Source organism: Crinia signifera, chromosome 1 (assembly GCF_055691185.1).
Source record: "Crinia signifera chromosome 1, ASM5569118v1, whole genome shotgun sequence".
In the NCBI taxonomy this organism is placed as follows: domain Eukaryota; kingdom Metazoa; phylum Chordata; class Amphibia; order Anura; family Myobatrachidae; genus Crinia; species Crinia signifera.
Window position 1 is genome coordinate 80,206,772 of NC_139217.1, and position 20,124 is coordinate 80,226,895.

General features: G+C 41.9%; 1 protein-coding gene and 1 long non-coding RNA gene across 3 annotated transcripts in view; one reads left to right on the plus strand and one right to left on the minus strand.

The window, feature by feature from the left end:
- The first annotated feature begins 10 nt into the window (after nt 1-10).
- LOC146053254 (uncharacterized) lies at nt 11-20,006 on the plus strand. The gene is made up of 3 exons (XR_014467723.1): nt 11-288; nt 17,481-17,584; nt 19,934-20,006. It is a non-coding gene; the product is annotated as an uncharacterized LOC146053254 (long non-coding RNA).
- Nucleotides 7,062-20,124, minus strand: part of CNGA1 (cyclic nucleotide gated channel subunit alpha 1) — a 71,670-nt gene continuing 58,607 nt past the window's right edge. For both annotated transcript variants that reach the window (XM_083167953.1, XM_083167951.1), the window contains 6 exons: nt 19,901-19,963; nt 16,753-16,788; nt 15,946-16,164; nt 13,265-13,372; nt 10,562-10,668; nt 7,062-9,192 (listed from right to left, as the gene is read on the minus strand). In XM_083167953.1, the coding sequence (XP_083024079.1) occupies nt 7,784-9,192; nt 10,562-10,668; nt 13,265-13,372; nt 15,946-16,164; nt 16,753-16,788; nt 19,901-19,963 (1,942 nt within the window). In that variant the 3' untranslated portion in view covers nt 7,062-7,783. The remainder of the gene's footprint in view (nt 9,193-10,561; nt 10,669-13,264; nt 13,373-15,945; nt 16,165-16,752; nt 16,789-19,900; nt 19,964-20,124) is intronic.

Here is a 20,124-nt window from a genome sequence, read left to right on the forward strand (position 1 = left end):
CATTGCGCCGGCGAACACGTGACATATCTTTGGCGACGCCGACGTGTCATGTAGCTGGCTGCCCGTGCCGCTGCCGCTGGAGGCTGGAGGAGGTACTACTGGCAGGCTAGCAGCAGGAGGCGCCCTATCCTATATTGTGGCACACACACTCACAAGCTATGCCCGCAATAACTCGTTAGCTTTGAATATAGCTGGTCGTTTATCAGCTTCATGCATGAGTTCTCCACCAGGTTTCCCTGATATGGTATGGACACCGCAAGCCCCACCATCGAATCTTTGGAAGCAATGGTAACTGACCCTCACATCAAAATAATTCTATAGAACAAAAGGGTACTTATATGTTAGTTGGGCGCCCACTAAGCTATTTGCTTAGTTTTCCACGTCCCCTCGCGGGGCTCGCCACGCTTTGGGCTTGGTGGCTCGCTGCGCTCGCCACACTATATAAAGTCGACTCCATGCCGACATGGATAGTGGGGGTATGAGCGTACTTATTATAGTGGGCGCCCAACTAACATATAAGTACCAAAAAAAGTGTCATATGATTGGTGCATGCGCAAAAATCTTTAGTGGCCGTGAGTGCGCAGAAGCACTGCAACATGAATGGCTGCAGGGTTGAACCATCGGAACACCATTAAATGTTTACCAGCTGCAAACATCGGAATGCTGCTATTGAATGGTAAAAATACTACCATCAGAACCATCGATGGTTGAGAAACACCGCAATACAATGACCATCCCTAGTGCAAGTTTTACCATCATCAATTGTTACATCCATGTCATCCAGATGTCAGCTGTTTGCCGTATGCGTGATAGATAACAGCAGAAAAGTTATCGCTGCGCTGGGATGTAGTAACAATTAAACATCACACTTCTGACTATGCCATAGCGCATCCGCCTAGTGCTGTTTGTCTACTCCCCATCCTCTTCAGCACACATGCACAGGATACTATAGCAAGGTCTCCAGGGGACAGGTGGGAGCCGCAGCAGCCACTAAAGCAGGCATGTCCGAACTATGGCCCTCCAGCTGTTGTGAAACTACACATCCCAGCATGCCTTGCCATAGTTTTAGCATTCCCTAATAGCTAAACTGTGGCAAGACATGATGGGACTTGTAGTTTTACAACAGCTGGAGGGCCATAGTTTGGGCATGCCTGTACTAAAGTGTCTGTCAACGGGCCGACGACACCTGTAGCATGGTCAGTAATGCTGACCACTCATTACCAGTAGGAAAAGGGCCACTACTGTACCATTATCCTGGAGATCTGCAAACTGGCCTTGGGCTTGCCCGCATCCACCCCCCCCCCCCCCACCCCCCTCACTGGAGCAGCGGGTCTGCCGCACCCTACCCCCCCTCGTTGGAGTAAGTGAGCGGCCACGCAGCTGCCCGCATCCCGCCCCCAGCCGGCAGTTGGGCGGCAGGTCGCCCCCCCAGGTGAGCGGCACCCGCAATCCCTCCCCCCAATGTGGCCTGGGGCGGTGAAAGGGCTTACACCGGCACTGCACATAGCTACCCCTATAGCCCAAAAGGAACCTTGTCTACAGCACTGGGAAGATCCACGTTCCCAGCTGTGACCTTGGTGAACCAGTGGGGGGCGCTGGATACTGGACTCTTTGGGCGTTGATGAATCTGGATGACATACAGTGGATAGAGGAAAGGGCGGACGGCGGGGCTTGATCGGTGGTCGGGAGGAGGGGGGACATACCATCAGCACCCGGTGGAAATGCGTCTTGGGCTCCTGGCGGGGGGGTTGGGGGGGAGACGCGTCATGGCCGTAATTCAGCGTACTGCCGCTGGGGGAGCATCACATGGTTTTCCTGCTCCCCCAGCGGCACTACGCTAATTGCATACATTGCCTCCGCCGGGGTGTCATGGAGGACGCTGCCGGAGGAGGGGAACACTGCTGCCAGGGTGTCCTGCAGGAGGCTGTGAGGGGAATGCTGGTGCCGGGGACATTAGGACGTTCAGTAAGTATAATGCACTACACACACACACTATCAACACACATATCCCCACTATCCACATCATACCCCCCATTATCCACATAGAAACATAGAATTTTGGGTATGGAGTTAATTTTATGAAGTGATCGCAGCGAGCCACCAAGCCCGAATCATGGTGAGTCCCGCGGGGGGATGCGTGTCCTGCATCCGCTCGCCACTCTTCATAAAATTAACTCCACACCCACGTGGATAATGGGGGTATGACGTGGATAGTGGGGATATGCACCATTGTGTATTAGTACAGCTCCAGTTACGTAAATTACGTAGCCAACATAGTGGTGTATTGGTATTCTCAATACACCACTACGCAAACTACGTAATGGGCGCACTGATAATACATAAGTACCATATGGAGTTCCCTATCGGGAGCAAATGCATAATTCATGGGGGGGGGGAGTTCTTTCTGTGTGTTTCTTTCTATAGAATGCCTACACACAGACCTTTGGTGACTGACATGGATGCGGTGCACTTCAAACTATGTCAATGTGTTGACATTCGGGTAAAAAAAACTGAAAAACCCCATGTCGACCTTTTGACTGTTGACCTAGACACAGGGCCGTCTTGACAGCAGTGTGGGCCCCTGGGCAAAGCAATGCACTGAGGCCCTTACCCATTCTCCCCTCCTAGGGGTGTGGGGTGCTATCAGCAGCAGCTTTGATGTCCCACGGGTGGCAGGGACTCAACATGTAGGACTATGTAGGACCTGGAGCAGTAACTTTTGCAAATTACTCCTTTACTGCACAGGTGGTGGGAGGGAGAACACTAACGTGCGGAAGGGGGCACTGAGCTGAATGAATGAGGGTTGGTTAATGGAGTGGGCTTAATATTCGTCATTTTCCGGTGATCAGGAGCCAGAGCAATCCATTAACAAAAATATAAAACTGTACACCAGATGTTTGGAGATAGAGCAGGGACCGGCTGCTGGAAGGCTGATATCTCTGGTTCCGGGCATGATAGAGACAAGCCGTTAGTCTCGACAGAAAGGGAAGAGTCCCAGCTTTTGGAATATACCCTCAGAAAAACTAAGTCAGAGAGAACCTGAGAAATATGACTGGGAATTGCAATTAACAGGTCAGATGTGGACTGCTACTTTGAAGTTGGATATCTCCAGTTCCCCAGGGACGATTTTCAAAATTCTGGTATCCCTGGAAAAAGGGAATCCTCAGCTATCAGAGGGCCATTATACACCTGGAGCCCCTGGGCAAGTGCCCATTAAGCCCATACGAAAGACGGCCCTGCCTAGACACTGTCGACCTAATGCTTGTGTCAACCTAATGTCCTTACAACCTAAACCCATGTTGACCTTGTTGATCAGTAATTTACAGTACATTAATAATTACCCCTTTACTGCACAGATGGTGGAGATGGGGTGGGAGAAGGGGGCATTGAGCTGAATGAAGGGGCCCTGATACATAACTTCCAGGGTGGTAGAGGATGTTTAATACGCAGAGGAGGGGTGTATAGTGGAGTGTGCTTATTATCCATAATTTTCTGGTGGGAGGACAGCTTGCTTGACTGCAGATATCTCATTCCAGGAAATAGATTTCTTAGATTTTAATGGAATTAAAAACTAGAGAATCCCACCTACCAAATGGTACTGGGGACTAGGGGATCAGAGTTCAGGAGGCAGAGCAATCTGCCAATGAGAATATAAAACTACATACTGGAGCAGTAACCAGCTCCTGGAAGGCCAATATCTCTGGTTCCGGGAACAGTAGAGACAAGATGCTAGTGTCCATCAAAGGGGGAGAGTCCCAGATTTTGGAATATATCCTCAGAAAAACTCTAAGTCAGACAGAACCTGAAATATCTGACTAGGAAGAGCAATTAATAGGCTTGGATGGAGTCCACTGTTTTGAAGTCAGATATCTCCTGTTCCCAATTGCCGATTTTTTAAATTCTTATACCCAAGGAAAGATGGGACCCTCAGCTTTCAGCCTAGGGCCCTTAGACTCCTGGAAGTGTTTCTGGGTACTCAGACCCCCCCCCCCCCTGCGTGCGCTACTGGGATTAAGGGGTGTAGGCTAGAAATAGGCTGTGTGGAGTAAGGATTAGGGGATAGGCCAGTGGTTCCCAAACATTTTTGAATTATGGCACCCTTGAACATCAAAACAATTTCACGGCACCCCCATGCCGAATGATAATTATTGATAAAGTCAGAAAAAATTATTAAATTGAGTAAATTGTGTTTATGCCATCCTTAGGGTCAGTTACATGGTAAGGGACAGGATTTGCTACTGTTTGACCACGTTATCATTGACAGCACTGGTTTCGCCTGTGATATTGATCATAAATAATTTTAATTGGTCCTGGGCCACCAACTCAGGGCACCCCTGCAAGTGTCCTGAGGCACCCCAGGGTGCCACGGCACACAGTTTGGGAACCACTGGGTTAGGCACTAAAAAGAGAGTTAGGATTAGGCACTTAGGGCGACAGGTGGGTTAGGCACTAATCGGGTGGGTTAGGCTGATGGACTAGGGTGGACGGGGGTGAAGAACCAGTGACCAGGACCATCTTCTGTCCTTTTCCGTTGCTGGCAGATCTCTTCATATTTTACATGCCTCTTTATACTGGAATTTAAAGACAGACGTCACCAGTGGGTGGAGCTATTATTCAGAGAGCTTTGATTGTCTCACTGGTTGCTGGATTTCTTACCAAATCTCTCACTTTCTGAATCTCTCATCCTATTAAATTACCCCCTTTCTGTTAGAGATGGCTAACTGCAAATGCTCCTCTTCGTCATCGCCAATCCATATAAAATGGTTTAAATAAAGTGAATACAGGGAAAGATGGTGTTAATTCATCATATATATAGTAACCCAATAGACATATTGATACTATACTCTCCTGGTCTTGATAATAGTTTGTAAGCTGTTTTCTCTTTTAGGTTTCTTATATTACTTAATTGATAATTCTGAGGCACATGTTCCCTCTATCCCTTTGTCCTCCTTCCTTTTGTATCTGTTTGTCTATGTATCTTTCTTCCCCCTTTATTTGTATGTTTATATATAAGTTTATTTATAAGTCTATATGATATAAGATTTTAAACACTGTACAGTTGTTATTGTGATTTTTCTTTATATTTGCATTATGATGTAAATGTGACAGTTTACAGTCTGTTAATTGTACTTTATGTTGATTGACTTAATAAAAATGTATTAATAAAAAAATACAAAAACCCTTGTTGCCTATTGGCCACCAGTCTATGAACCCGGACTATCTTGTGGTCGAAATTTAGGCTGGTGCCTCCCAGCACTCTGCAAATAGAATTCAAGAAGGCATCTGGTTCTAACCACAAGCATTATCTGCTCTGTGCGGCGACACCGAACACACCACACTCGTTTCGGCACTGCATTAGGTTATTCCAGATTTTCATCATGAGGTCAAGTAACACTCAGTGCAGCTCAGTAACGACAACATTACATGAAACTTGTATGAATTATTTTTAACTTGTGTTCACATTTATACAATTGAAGTACCAAATCTGTTATAATTATATCACATTAGTAAGCCCGCACAAAAGCAAATGCTTCGAAAGCTAATAGATGTAGTTTCACTTGCTGCCAACAGAAAGCAGCGTTTCAGATTCACACGGACTATAGACATATATATATATATAAAAATGATATGATTGATCTTTATAATATGTCATGGCTGATTTTGTATTGGATTACAAAGAAACAATAACTTGAAGTATGACGTTTTCAGGCCTCCATCCTGTCTTGGTGCAGAAAGATGTACGAAAACATACAAATTATCACACACATGAAAATATGGTTTCAGTTTATTTGCACATTTTTTTTTTCCAGAAACAATTTTCTTCATAAAAATGTAGCTTAAAGATTTTGCAAATCTCAAACATTATAAAAAGTATTGAAGTGTTGCTGAATAGATACCTCCAAATATTAATGTTCTAAGTGACTACATGCACCACAACCTCTGTGAGCAATTAAGTGATTGAAAATTCCTGTAACGTTCACACTGTAATAATATTTTACCAGATGTTCCATGATATACAGTACATAGTGATAAACATATACACAGGGCCACCGAGAGAGGGAGGTGGGGGGGCTGCTAATTACCCAGGCCCGGGCTTGCTGGCGGGGCCCTGGTTCGACTGTTTTTTTCACCCTCCCCCCAAACATTTTTGGGGCGTGACCTAATTGCTGTAGGTTTCCACGCCTCCCTCAATTAGGCCACGCCTCCATTTTATCGGGCCCGGTATACCTCTCAGCAGCCCTGCATATACCTACTTTTACACATGCCCCATAGTAGTGCCTAGTTGCTTTTAGGATTGACAGTGGTGCCCTAGTATAAGTTATACACTACAGCAGTGCTCTTATATCATACAGTGCACACATCTATCTTGCCCCAAGTAAAGAATAGTTTTGTGAAAAATGACAGTTAGGGGCTGGTGGGTTGCTACTCTATATCTCTTCACTTTACCACCCTCCAAGGCTTAGTACATCTGCCCCTATGGTTTATTATGAATGAACTGGAGTTAAGCGGGTCCACACACATAAGGACTGAAGCATGAAGAATAATACAGTTACCCCAAAGTGATTAGTGGGCAATTCTGGAACCTAGTAAGACAACTTTATGATGTACAGTAGGTGAACCTCAGTCAGGCCCCAGTGAGTCCCATAGCAATGGCACTACCTGCTCCCACTCTAGCTACACCCACATTTCAAACAAAATATATACATAACCATTTTTCTGTATATATTTTATTGCCCAATGCTTCTTAAATCTACTTGTGAAATCTTCTTGTGGGTCTGGAATGCACTGGTCAGCTAACAACTATATTCTGAAAGTTCAGTTGATAAAGAAGAAACACCAGTAGCGATTTAGGGGGAAATTTACTAAAGGAAATTTGTAAAAGATAGGTGTATTTGTATCCAGAAATACACTTATTTTTGACATTTACTATCCCGAAAATACGGCAATTCGTATTCGTATTGATAGCACATCAATACGAATACGAATTGCCGTATTTTCGGGATAGTAAAAGTCAAAAATAAGTGTATTTCTGGATACAAATACACCTATCTTTTACAAATTTCCTTTAGTAAATTTCCCCCTATTATTGTGAGGTTTCTCCAATATTTTATTTTTGTCTGTAATACTGTATTTAGTCACCCTTAAAACAAAATTCTCCCAAAAATACAAAGGTTCAGTGAAACCTGTGTATTTTCAGGAGAAGCAGCCCCGTTTTCACCCATTTGTTCTCGCTCCAGCTTATTGGAAATAATTGGATAGCCCCCGGCGACGCAATTACCCGCGATCAATGTTGGCAGGTTATTGCATACTTCCTTTATTAATTCCATATAATAAAGATTTTCAACCATTTATTTTATTTTACATGTTATGTATGTTAAACAATTAACTATATGAACAATATGTTACTTAACTCTATAATGTTCTTTTTTCATAGCATATTATTTTTGGGAAATAAATAAATACAAGAAATATGCACCAACTGTGCTTTCCATCATTTAATTTCTATGTTGCGCTCCTGACAATATCACCATGTTACCAATATTCCAAGCTGGTGCTAAACTTATACAGCAATACTGTATGTCCAGGTTTGTCCTCCCATAATTATGCTGTAAAATCATCAGACATACAGTATTATTACAGTCAAAACAGTAATAATCCTCTCACTCTATCTGTTCAGTGTCACCGTATATAACGCAGGTGTTATAAGGTAAGTGAAAGATTGGTTACAGTACTCTTTCAGATAATAGTAACTCAGTTGGTGTCAGATACTTGAATTGAACTATTATTTTGTAGTTGGTTCTGGCTCTTCTGTTGGTGGCTCTGTCTCTACAGCCTCCGGTGCCTCATCCTCGGGCTTTATCATTTTCTCAATTTTGGATACCCGCTGTTTAAGTTTCTGTTGTGCTGAGTCATACTCCGCTAACAGTCTAGCGAATTTTGTTTGCAGATTGTCAACTAAGCCTTCCATGTGAGCCACCTTTTCTTCAATGTCTTTGGGATCGGCACCAGAATTGGCAATGTCTAGGTCCAGAAGGCCGTCCTTCATGAGGATCTGCCTTCCCTTTTCTTCCAACATGGCTTTAGCATCAGGATATTCTGTTAGAGCTTCCATTAGGTCATCTTTAGAGAGACAGAAGAGATCAGAATACCCAATACTTTTAATGTTTGCTGTTCTTCTGTTACCAGCTTTACTGCCTTTGATAGCAAGGATACTAATCTCGCCAAAATAGCTGCCATCGCTTAACACCACAAATTGTGTAATTCCATCATCTGCAACAACTGCAAGTTTACCTTCTTTAATAATGTACATTTCCCGCCCAATATCTCCTTTCCTGCAAATGTAATCTCCAGGGCTGTATACCTGAGGTTGGAGCTTCAAGACCAATTCAACCAAAAGTCCAGCTTCGCAATCAGCAAAGATACGGACTTTCTTCAATGTGTCCAGATGGACATTGATAGCAATTTCCGCTCTTAACTTGTCCGGTAAGTATTTCAAGACATCTCTTTCATCAACAGCTTTTTTATTTGTCCACAAATAGTCAAACCACTTGATTACTCTTTTTTCCAAATCCTTGCTGACTTTACGGAAGTGCATGTACTGTTTGATAGCATCAATTCTACCCTGAAATTCCGCTCTGGCTGCATTCATGTTTGATATCATGGAACCGACATTACCGACGATGGTAGCGAAAATCAAGACTCCCACTAAGAAATCAGCAACCACAAACCAGAACTCGGAGTCTTGAACAGGTGGTGGAGTTTCCCCAATAGTGGTTAGGGTCAGTGTTGACCAGTACAGACTATACACATACTTTCTGGCCAGACGACCATAGTCAGGGTCTGAAGTGTTAGGGTAGACCCAAGTATCTACTCCAAAACCTATGGCTTTTGAAATAGAATAGTAAACACAAGCATTCCAGTGGATGATGATCACGATGTACATGATGAGGTTAGAAATCCGGAACATATTTGGATAGTTGGTCCTTGTTTCGGTTCGCTGAAAGAATTCAAACATGCGAGCGATTCTGAGCAGTTTATTAAGTCTAAGTTCTGGATAGTTCAATCCGAATTTCAAATACAAAATGTCTGTTGGTATAATGGACAAAACATCCAGCCTAAATTGCGTAGTCTTTTTGTATTTCTCTCTCAATTTCCCTTCATCTTTGACAAGAAGACCTTGCTCCAAATAACCTGGAAATGAAACAATTAATATCAGTAAATATAGATCTGTTAATAATTGCAAAATGTTTCATCTTACAGGTTGCACAACTGTAGCAAGATAAAAAAAAAAAAAAAACATTTTTATCGAGATACAGTATCTGTCATGATTAGAAATATTTTTGGACTCTGAGCTTAAATAAATAATCTTAAACATTGTTTCCCTTCCTAAGAATATCTGCTTTACTAATAAAAAGGTTTCTCTCTGGCACTATTTACATTACCAGCTCACCAGGAGAAATACCCCTAAAATTTAGCAGGTAGGACAAAATAACACAAATCTGTAAAAAATAAACCAAAAAACATTTATAGCACCATACAGTATGTATGATAATAACAACAACAACAACAACTCATAGTCCCTTTTTATGGGGTTTCCAATTTATCTAAATTCATTAGTCATCATTAGTCTAAACTGTGTGACTGCAACTAAAAAAACAACACAAAATCATAGTATACAATGATTACTTATGCTGGGGGAGGTGAGAGTTATGATTAGGCTTTAGGAGTTATTGGGTAGGGGTATGGTTAAAATATTGTGATCCTTGAGATTTTGACTATCAGGGTGCCGCTGTTGGCACCCCAACTGTTGGGATTTCTACGCAACTCAAATACATGCAGAAAGATTGAAGGAGCATGCCTTGACAGTTCATCTTTGGCTCCGTCTCTAGTTTTTGCAGGACAAGGAGAAAAGGAGAATTGTCCAGATACAAGGATATGAAGTGAAATATGAAGTGGTTGGTAACTTAAAAAACTCTATTAGCAGGTACAGCAGTTAGGAGGAGTTTCAGTTTACACCTTGATTGAACCATTTTGCAATGCATGGAGGGATCGAGCTTCCAAGTGAGTGCAAAATGGCTCCGCTCTAAATGACAGTGTCACATATAGTACAAAAATACAGGTAGAATTACTGGTACTAATAAAAATGAATTTAAACCCCCTGTATTGCATTTTTGTACAGGTCCAATTTTGCTAGATTTGCTCATATCTCATATCTGAGGCGCTACAACAGATTTACTAAATGTAAGATTTGCAAGCGGCTGATGATCGGCTAATCTGACAGAAGGACAAGCATTTATTTCTGGAGCCACTTTAAAGCCAATGACCAAAGACGCACTTCATAGATGGTTTTGAAATACCAATGTTTAGTAACATGTCTTTGGTAAGATTACTTTCAGCTCTGATCTCTGCACTGTATTCCCAGCGTCTCACAAAGGATACATTGATGGATTTTTCATATACCAATGATTACTAATGTTATATGCATTCACCACAGGACAAACATATGTGCCACCAGCTAACAGTGGCTGTAGGGAGGAACAGTTAGGATACATAGGATTACCTGTCCTTGTTCTTACAAACATGTCTGCAATATAGATGGCATCGGAGACGTAGTCTAGGACATACCAAACTTCCAAATAGTCTTGTTGGAGTTCATCAAAGCAGGCCCTACAGGAAGAGAAAATGGACAGAGTTTGGTCTGTGCTAAGGGATTCTCAGCATTACCTACTGTATATTCACCAACATAACAAAGACACCAGTGGCAAGAAAAGCTAAAGATACAATATTTAACTAATTCAACTAACGTTGATTAAATATTAGGTTACAAATAATAAATGAATTGCTGACCACTATCACTTCTGAATAAAGACCCTTATTCAGATCTGATCGCAGTACAAATTTGATCTCAAAATGGGAAAAACCATGTGCACTGATGCTGGGGCAGATGTAATATGTATGGGGTGAAAAGTAATAGGATGAGAGTTTCAGAAAGTGAGAGATTTGGTAAGAAATCTCCAGTATTTTTTAAAGCGGCAATCATTTATACTGCAAAACCAGTTTGATTTTGCCGTGTAAATGATTGCTACTTTTAAAAAAAACTGGAGATTTCTTACCAAATCTCTCACTTTCTGAAATTCTCATCCTGGTAAATTTCACCCATGGAGAGAGTTAGATTTGTGTGAGTTATTTTGTTTCTGTGCAGGGTAAATACTGGCTGCATTATTTTTACACTGCAATTTAGATTTTAGTTTCAACACACCCCACCCAAATTTAACTCTCTCTGCACAAGTTACATCTGCCCCCACCTGCAGTGCACATGGTTTTTCCCATTTTGAGAACAAATTTGTACTGGGATCAGATCTGAATAAGAACCAAAATCTCTTTAGTATGTACATGTTGATAGATGAAATTCTATAACATTTTCTATAACATTTTCCACACACAGGTTGTCCCTTATCCAAAAATCTAAATATTTCAAAAATTGTACCTAGATTTTTTGTTTTTCATACTCACCTGGTCCCCCAGTGTCTGTCTTTAAAGGCATTCCCAGTCCCAATGATGCATTGCGCATGGTGACATCATTACATCACCCGTATAATACATCATTGGGACCGAAGACGATCGACACAGTGGACACCTGGGGAGTATGAAAAAACAAAAGATATTCCAAAATCCGGAATAATCCCCTGTCCAAAATATTTCTATAAGCATCATGTGGAGAGAGAGCAAAGGACCTCTGGAGGGGCATGTTATAATTATTTTCTTAATTGGTTGGTGCAAATGGGTGTGTCTGACCCTGGATTTGACCCTAGGTAAAACTTAACAACAAGTCAGATCATTTCTCCATGTTCCCACTGCACAGGGAAGATCACAGAATGTCAGCTTTGGCTTTATGCACAAGGTATGACTGGCTAAGCATTGTGCTACTTCCCATTGTGTCCACCACTTTACACCTCCCAACCTAGTGAGTGCTTGTTCAGCAAAAGACCTGAATGACGAGAGGTACGCATAAATCATTATACAGCCTCCTAAGGTAACTCACTGTACTGGGCTCTTTCATATTTAGAAGCCTCATAGAAAAGATTATGTATGTCTATTGTATGCCGGGTATGGTATAACATACCGACAGTCGAGATACCAATGGTCGTTTCCCAGACATCGGAATCCCGACTGTCAGGAGCCTAAAAGGAGGGGGTGAGCACATTCAAGCCCCTTGTGGGCTCACTGCGCTCACCACCTATTCAATTCCCCCTCTGTGTGGCTTGTGAACCCCCACAAGGGAAAACAGATAGTCCGACTGTTGGACTACTGACAGTTGGGATTCCAATGTTGGAGAAAGGTCCATCAGAATCCCAACTGTCGGTGACTCATCCGGCACCCTGTATGCCAAGGTTCTCTGCATTGCCTAGAATTACTGCGATGTTGCATCAGCTGTTCCCTAAGTGTATGGCTATAAGTATAATGCTGTATAATTTAAAGTTGCATGTGAATAAAATGCAGCAAATTAAAGCAATATAAAAACTTTCCTGTTAAAAAATATATTCCTCTTTTACTTAGTCGGTGTATTAGGTGCAAGGCCCGATAAAGGCTTGTAGGGGAACCAAAGCAACTAATTTATGAGGATCCCTAATAATAAAATTGTCAATGAAATAGGTTGGGGATGTTATTAAAATGTGTTTAACACACTGGGTAAAATTTAATAGGATGAGAGAATCAGAAAGTGAGAGATTTGGTTAGAAATCTCCAGGTTTTTTTAAAGCGGCAATCATTTACACTGCAAAACCAGTTTGATTTTGAATTCTAAATGATTGCTGCTTTAAAAAGACCTGTAGATTTCTTACCAAATCTCTCACTTTCTGAATCGCTCATCCTATTATATTTCACCCTCTGTGTTTCCCCCAGTTTGCATTAGGCCAAACAGAACTCTCCATTCACATAAGCCACAGTGACCCCACGCTGGTGATGTAGCTATGTTTGTGGTGCCCTGGCGTATGAGTTAATCTGGTGCTGATTAGGTGTTATCTAATCACAGGGTTGGTGACAGAAATGAATTATGGTTTATTTTGTAAGCTTGCAAGCAGGGCCTTCCTACCTCTTTTACTATTTGTTATTACCCAGTTTTAGTTTATCTGTGTCCAACTGTAAAGCGCAATGGAATTTGCTGTGGTATATAAGAAATATAAATCATTTGGATAAATACATAGCGTAAGCGTTTTCTCTGGTGAAAAGATTGACAAGCAAAATACCAACAGTAGAAGGTCACCTTGCTATAAGCATGGTCCAGTTGTACATTACCGGCATTGTAATACAAAAAAGCCAATTGTAGTATAGGTTCCCAGATGGGTCAATAACATAAACATCTTTCTTTTTCCTGGAGAAAAAAAAAAAATGCAGAAAATTATTATTAATAATAATAATAACATTAACCCTTTGAAGGCCAACATCTCTGTGAGAGATAGACCAAATATCCGCTAAAAATGCCAGTGTTCCTCACATTTGTTATATAAATTCAAATAATAAATGTTGTGTAATCTCACTGTCTCCATTGCATTCTCACCTTGTTCCATTCCCCCTCTGCCAGGGTCCGGGTTAATGGGTCTCTTTCCAATCCTTTTCTGATAAATAATGGTACACGTGAAGGCTGGCCCCTTTCCCTGTTATTTTCATACTACAGTATGTATGAAAGCCTTGGCAAGAGCATTCAGGGCTAATAGAGATATTAAGGGTGTTGTGGCAGGAGACCCTGAGTACAAACTGGCTCTATTTGCCGCCGATCTACTTGCAACGATATCGGAACCTGTGACTACCCTCCCTGCTCTTAGGCACAAGTTCCACAGGTTTAGCCGTGTTTTTGAACAACTGTATTTAGACAGTGATACACCTTGTTTCGACTATCTATCAATTTTGCTTGTAGACATTATCTAATGATTTACCCTCTTATGTTAAAGCTTTGCAGAATTAACTGGGGAATACCATACAAGATGATCAGTGGCCCAAAATATTTCAATATATGTTTGCCAGCTCATCTTCATTTCTGGTTCTCGATACCAAATATAAGATCCTATCTAGATGGTATAGATGCCCAGTAGATGTACACCAGATGTTTCTGAATATTTCTGATCTTTGCTGAAGATCTAGACAATTTTGAGGTTCCCCTTTACATATTTAGTGGCTTTGACCAGAATTGGATGACTATTGGTAGACGGTCCATGCTAATTACCAGTCTCTACCTACCAAAAACCCCAGAGTTCTGGCTACTAAATATATATAAGGAAATACCCATCTCTTAAGTTTAAAAATCATTACTCCGACACTTAATGAACACTGCTAGAGTAAATATACCATGCTTTTGACAATCCTCGACTCGGCCTCCTCATTTCCCAGTGGTTCCAGAGAGTGGACTGATATATGCTTATGGAACTACTTCTACTACTGCTAATAATAATGACAATAATATATTAATTGTGGTTTGTATTATCTATATCAGGGGTTCTCAAACTTGGTCCTCACACAGTTCATGTTTTCCAGGTCACCCGGCAGGTGCACAGGTGCATTCATTACGCATTGATTTAAAGATCCACAGGTGAAGCTAATTATTTCACTTGAGATTCTAAAGGATAACTACTCCTTACCTCTATGAAGTGAAGTACTGCGAGTGACCACTAGAGGCCACTCGATGCACCAAATGACTCCTTTGTGCTAAAAGATGCCATAACAGAAAGTGAAAGCAATTTTTGGGCGGTGTAAATGCCCCTAAACGCCGGGTCGCACCCGGCTTCAACCAGGGTCCAAAAAGCCGGGTGCGACCCGGCGTTTTGGTCTAAAAGGGGTATAAGAAATATTTTGTCAGAAAGAGTGAACTAGAATAAGGGCCTCAGTTCCTGCTGGAGCCTGCTGAAAAATAGCCCTGCATATAGGAGCAGAGACGGTGGGGTGGAGAGTTTGATTGGCTTTTAACTAGTAAGTTATAAAGCACATAGAACATCTGCATAATACACACTCTGGGTATTATAACAGCTTAATGCTTTTATTGCACAATGAGACTATTGCACAAAAGCTTTGTGGAATGTTTACAAATGTAGATGTTGCCCATAGTAACCAATCAGATTTTTGGTACTTATCTAGAACCTTCTGATATATAGTATCATCTGAATCTGATTTGTTGCTTTGAGCAAAATCTCCATTTTTGAAATCTGCACTTTTGTAAATATGAGGGTGTGCAATAAATTTGGGGATGTGTAATGCATAGGTAGAGAAGACACAATCTGACTGCACACTCAAGAAGTCAGCATGTTCACTTCCTTCCCAAACTCATTATGGGGCTCAACCACCTACAGCTACAAGAGTGGTCTGCGCAGTGGCGTAACTACCTAATCCCCCCCCCCCCCCCCGCAGATTTTTCGCCGCCCCCCTCCCCTCCTTCCCCTCGGCGCCGGCTCCTGCTGCTATAATGAAAATGTAGTATGGGGGCAGCCATTTTCTAAGTGTCCGTTTTCATTATAGCAGCAGGAGACGGGACTGTGACGGCAGGGCACCAAACAGCAGCGGGTAAGTGGTAACTATAGCCCCGCAGACCCCCGGCGCCCACATGTTCTCTGCGGGGGGCGGAGCTATAGCTACGCCACTGGGTCTGCGTCAGCAGGAAAGTTTTGTTTCAGTGGTTTGCAGATCCCACTGTGTTTGAGTGGTTTACACATTACCCTTTAATACTGGGATCCAAAAAGTTTTTGTGTGACCATGATTGTCGACAGGTAACAGAGAGTAAGTGCCTTTTCTAATTAGATGGGAGTGGTTTATTGTCTACTCTTGTAGTTGTGCTGTTTTTCGTTGGGTTTATTGAGAATAAAAAATGGTTTCTAGGGAATTGTAGGAACGATTTTGCCCATAAATCCTTCATTTTCACCCATAGTACATATTCAAGTTTGCCCCAAATTTTTGACTTACTCATCTTTTTTGTCTTTGTCTTTATCTTTGTCCTTATCTTTATCTTTGTCCTTGTCTTTGTCTTTGTTCTTGTCTTTATCAGCCTTTTCTTTCTCCTTTTCTTTCTGTTTTGCATTGTCCTTTTCCTTATTTTCCTTTGGCTTTTTGTCTTTTGAATCTTTATCTTTATCTTTCTTCTTTTCTTTATCTTTTTTCTTCTCCTTTTTATGATCTGATTTACTATAAAGGAATAACATAGAAAATAGGAAGAACCAATTAGAGCAATATCATCCCATTAGTGGCTCCCCAGCTACAAGCTATCAGCTAGGTAATATAGGAGTGATGGGCAGTAGCAGCTTCCAATAGGAAGCTACTACATGCTGAACTCCTCCCCACGTGAGAGGAGGTTACACATGAAGCCTGGTGTTGTGACTTCTGACAGGAAAGACATGTGATCATGTGACACATAAGGACTGGGAGAGACACAGATAGCCAGCAAAGAGCTCTAGAGGTAGATGGTGTACCCTCTCCCCCCATGGGTAGAATGCGCACCCCCTTTTGCACGATCATGCGCGCACGTGTGCGCACATCGGAGCTCTGATGCTGGTTGTCTGTTTTACACTGGAAACCTCCTGGTTTTCACTGGAGGGGCTGCAGCCCAATAGCAGGAGCCGCCACTGCCTGAAAGTACTGATTAATTGCTTATAGTTAATAATTAGCCAGCAAACCCATAGAACCCAGCATATTGGGACATTTGCAAATACATTTAATAAGCTATGATTTAGAATAATATGTCCATATGTATTAACTAAATATTTCCATACATACTCCTTCTTTTCTTTTTTCTTTTTCTTTTTTTCTTCCCTGAAAAAAATATAAAATAATGTCAATTTCTTATGAAATAAAATATACATTATGTATTACAATACACTAAAAATGTGTCTCCAATGTGCATATTGAAATTAAGAAGGATGTATCTAAACATGGAAACTAGCTTAATCCTTTTAATCTTGGAGCTATATCTGCCGGAGAGCCTGGCACTTACATTTTCTTGAGATAACCTGGGTTTAATTAATTTACTCCTTTACTTTAATAAGAAACCTAACGAATATAAATTTAAGAACTTAAATTAGGGAGTAAGCAAAAACCACTTTGATACAAACAAGTAATTAGAGATGTATGTGGACACCTTTGAATAAATCAGGAACTGCACTGCCCATAGATCCTCATGCTGTACGTAAGACAGAAAACTAAACAAATTAGCTAAATTATGTCCTGAAGCTGCACTACAATAGCCAGATGTTACCTGAAGCTGCACTACAATAGCCAGATGTTACCTGAATCTGCACTACAATGGCCAGATGTTACCTGAAGCTGCACTACAATGGCCAGATGTTACCGGCATCAAAAGGAAAAATGTTATTAAGCCCACATTGGAGATCCTATGGGAATCAGCATCAACTGTTTTCCTTCCTGCTCATGATTTGCAGTTCACTGATGGACTGACTTTGAACCATTGTGATGCATTTAAATGTCCAAAGTATTTTCATTCACAGGAAATGAGGCCATAACTATGCCACTACACTGACCCAGGGCAATGTGTGCTGCACCAGAGAAAACACTTGAGTTTACACATGTTACTGAATACTGTGATGCACAGGTAACCTTTCACTTGTAATCAATGGTCAAAGTGGAAATTTTGTGGAAAAGTGGAAAAGTGAAGGCTGTAGGCATACAACCTCCGTAAAGGGGGTTGGCCTTAAGTGTAGTGTTACACACCATAGACATTATGCACCACAATAGTAGGATCCTTTATACTGGGATGCAGTTAATTTGCCGGCGGTCGGGATCCCGCCGGTCGGAATCCCGACACTGGAATCCCGACCGCCGAAATCCCGAAACTTTCTCCCTCTGTGGGTGTCCACGACACCCATAGAGGGAGAATAAAATAGCGTGCCGAGCGTAGCGAGGCACCGGGCCCGCTGCGTGGCGAGCGCAGCGAGCCCGCAAGGGGGGGCGATCCATGTCCCCCCCTTGTCGGGATTTCGGCGGTCGGGATTCCAGTGTCGGGATTCCGACCGCCGGGATCCCGACCGCCGGCAAATCGTATCGGATCCTTTATACTATCTAGTAATAGTGCCCCTTACACATTATTCCACATGGTATGAGCCAAAATTCCATGACAGCAGGGACGTAGGGACAGGTAGAGTAACAACCTGGACAGGGAGAGTTACAGCGGGGACAGAAAGAGTGACAGTGGGGAAAGCTGTACAGGGAGAGTGACAGCAGGGACAGGGAGAGTGACAGCAGGGAGAATGACAGCAAGAACACAGGAACAGGGAGACTGACAGCGGTCCCCCAAGGGAACAGGGAGACTGACAGCAGGGACACAGAGAGAGTGGCAGCAGGGACAGGCAGAGTGACAGCGAAACATAGAAACAGGGATAGTGAAATCAGGGTCAAAGTAACAGAGAAAGTGAAAGCAGGGACAGAGTGACAGGGAGTGTGACAGCATGGACAGGGAACAGGGAGAATAAAAGCAGGGACATAGGGGAGAGTGTAGAAGCCGTATGTGAGCTTCAGCATAAATTTTTCAGTGTATTACAATAATAGCAGACTATTAATTTTGCAAGCCTAGCAGACTCGTTAGATGATAGGAAATTGTGTAATGATTGTTGTACTTGAAATAACGCATCAGGTCAGAGTCATAAAATTGTATGATAACTAGGAACCCAGATTGAATGGGACTTGAATGGGACTTAATAAATATCAGGCTATTTAGTTATAGCGTACTTGCTTGCTCTACATCACAGTCTGCATGACTACGCTGCACCAGTGTATGCAGCTGTACTTCTCAGTCATTAGCCTGGTGTATAAAGAGGCACTGTATATACACGAGTATAAGTCGACCCGAATATAAGCCGAGGCACCTAATTTTACAACAAAAAAATAGGAAAACTTATTGACTCAAGTGGGACCCTCACTCGAGTATAAGCCGAGGGGGGCTTTTTCAGCATAAAAAATGTTCTGAAAAAGTAGGCTTAAACTCAAGTATATATGGTAAGTCTAATGACCATTATGAGTGAGCTGCACCATGCATCCCAACTCCATTGTGACATAAAGCCGAAGCACCCACGATGTGTATAAGTGACTTTGTAGCTCTGATGTGACCAAGATTTGACATTCATAAATAACTACATTCATAAATAAGTGCGAATGTCCGGGAATCGCTACCTGTGCAAGCCAAGAGTAAGAGTCTATACACAAAATAAATGCTTTTCTGAAATGATCACTTAACTCAGGGGTTCCCAATCTTTTTTTATTCACGGCACCCTAGAGAATCAGACTTTTTTCACGGCACCCCTAGGTTAATTTTTTTTTTATTTAGAATTGTTTTATATGCGATTCTTAGTGGCAGTTATGTGGTAAAGGGCAGGATTTGCTTCTGTTGGTACACATTCTATGATTGCCAGCTACCAGCACTGGTTTTGCTCATAAATAATTAACCATTAATAATTTGAGTTGGTCCTAGACCACCAAGCCGCGGCACCCCTGCATGTGTCCCGAGGCACCCCAGGGAGCCACGGCACACAGTTTGGGAACCACTGACTTAACTCATAGTTTTTAACTCATCATATTTTTGTTTGGAAATATGTTCTGCATACTAATATTTTGTGCCTCTATGTATATTAGTGTATTGCAATGCATGGATTGTAATTTAGTGTGTAAAAGTGATTAAAGAGAGCACTGTCCAGATACTCAGGGCGGGATTTAATCGTGAACGAGTTTAGCGGCCTTGCAGGGTACTGGCTAAACTCAAATATTTTTTAAAGGGGCAAACTGCCTTGTAAATGATTGCCCCTTTTAATACACAGTGTTACCTCCCACTCTCAGTGTTAATGTATTCCCAGTGTTCCAATGCAGCTTCAATTCATGCTAAATACTGCATAGTACTGTATAATGATGATATACTTACTCATCCTTGTTGTTACTGTTGTTTATGTTACAGACTGCCGTCGTGCCAGGAAGATGTTGCTCCCTAGTAATATAAAATAAAATGACTTACGCAGAACTTAAAGGGGGTTATCCTTATTTTTTTCACTCTCAGCAACTATCTACAACTTTTACATTTTGTTTTCATCAGACAAAATAACCACATATTAATTCACACTCAAAACCAAAGGATAGGAAGGGCCCTAC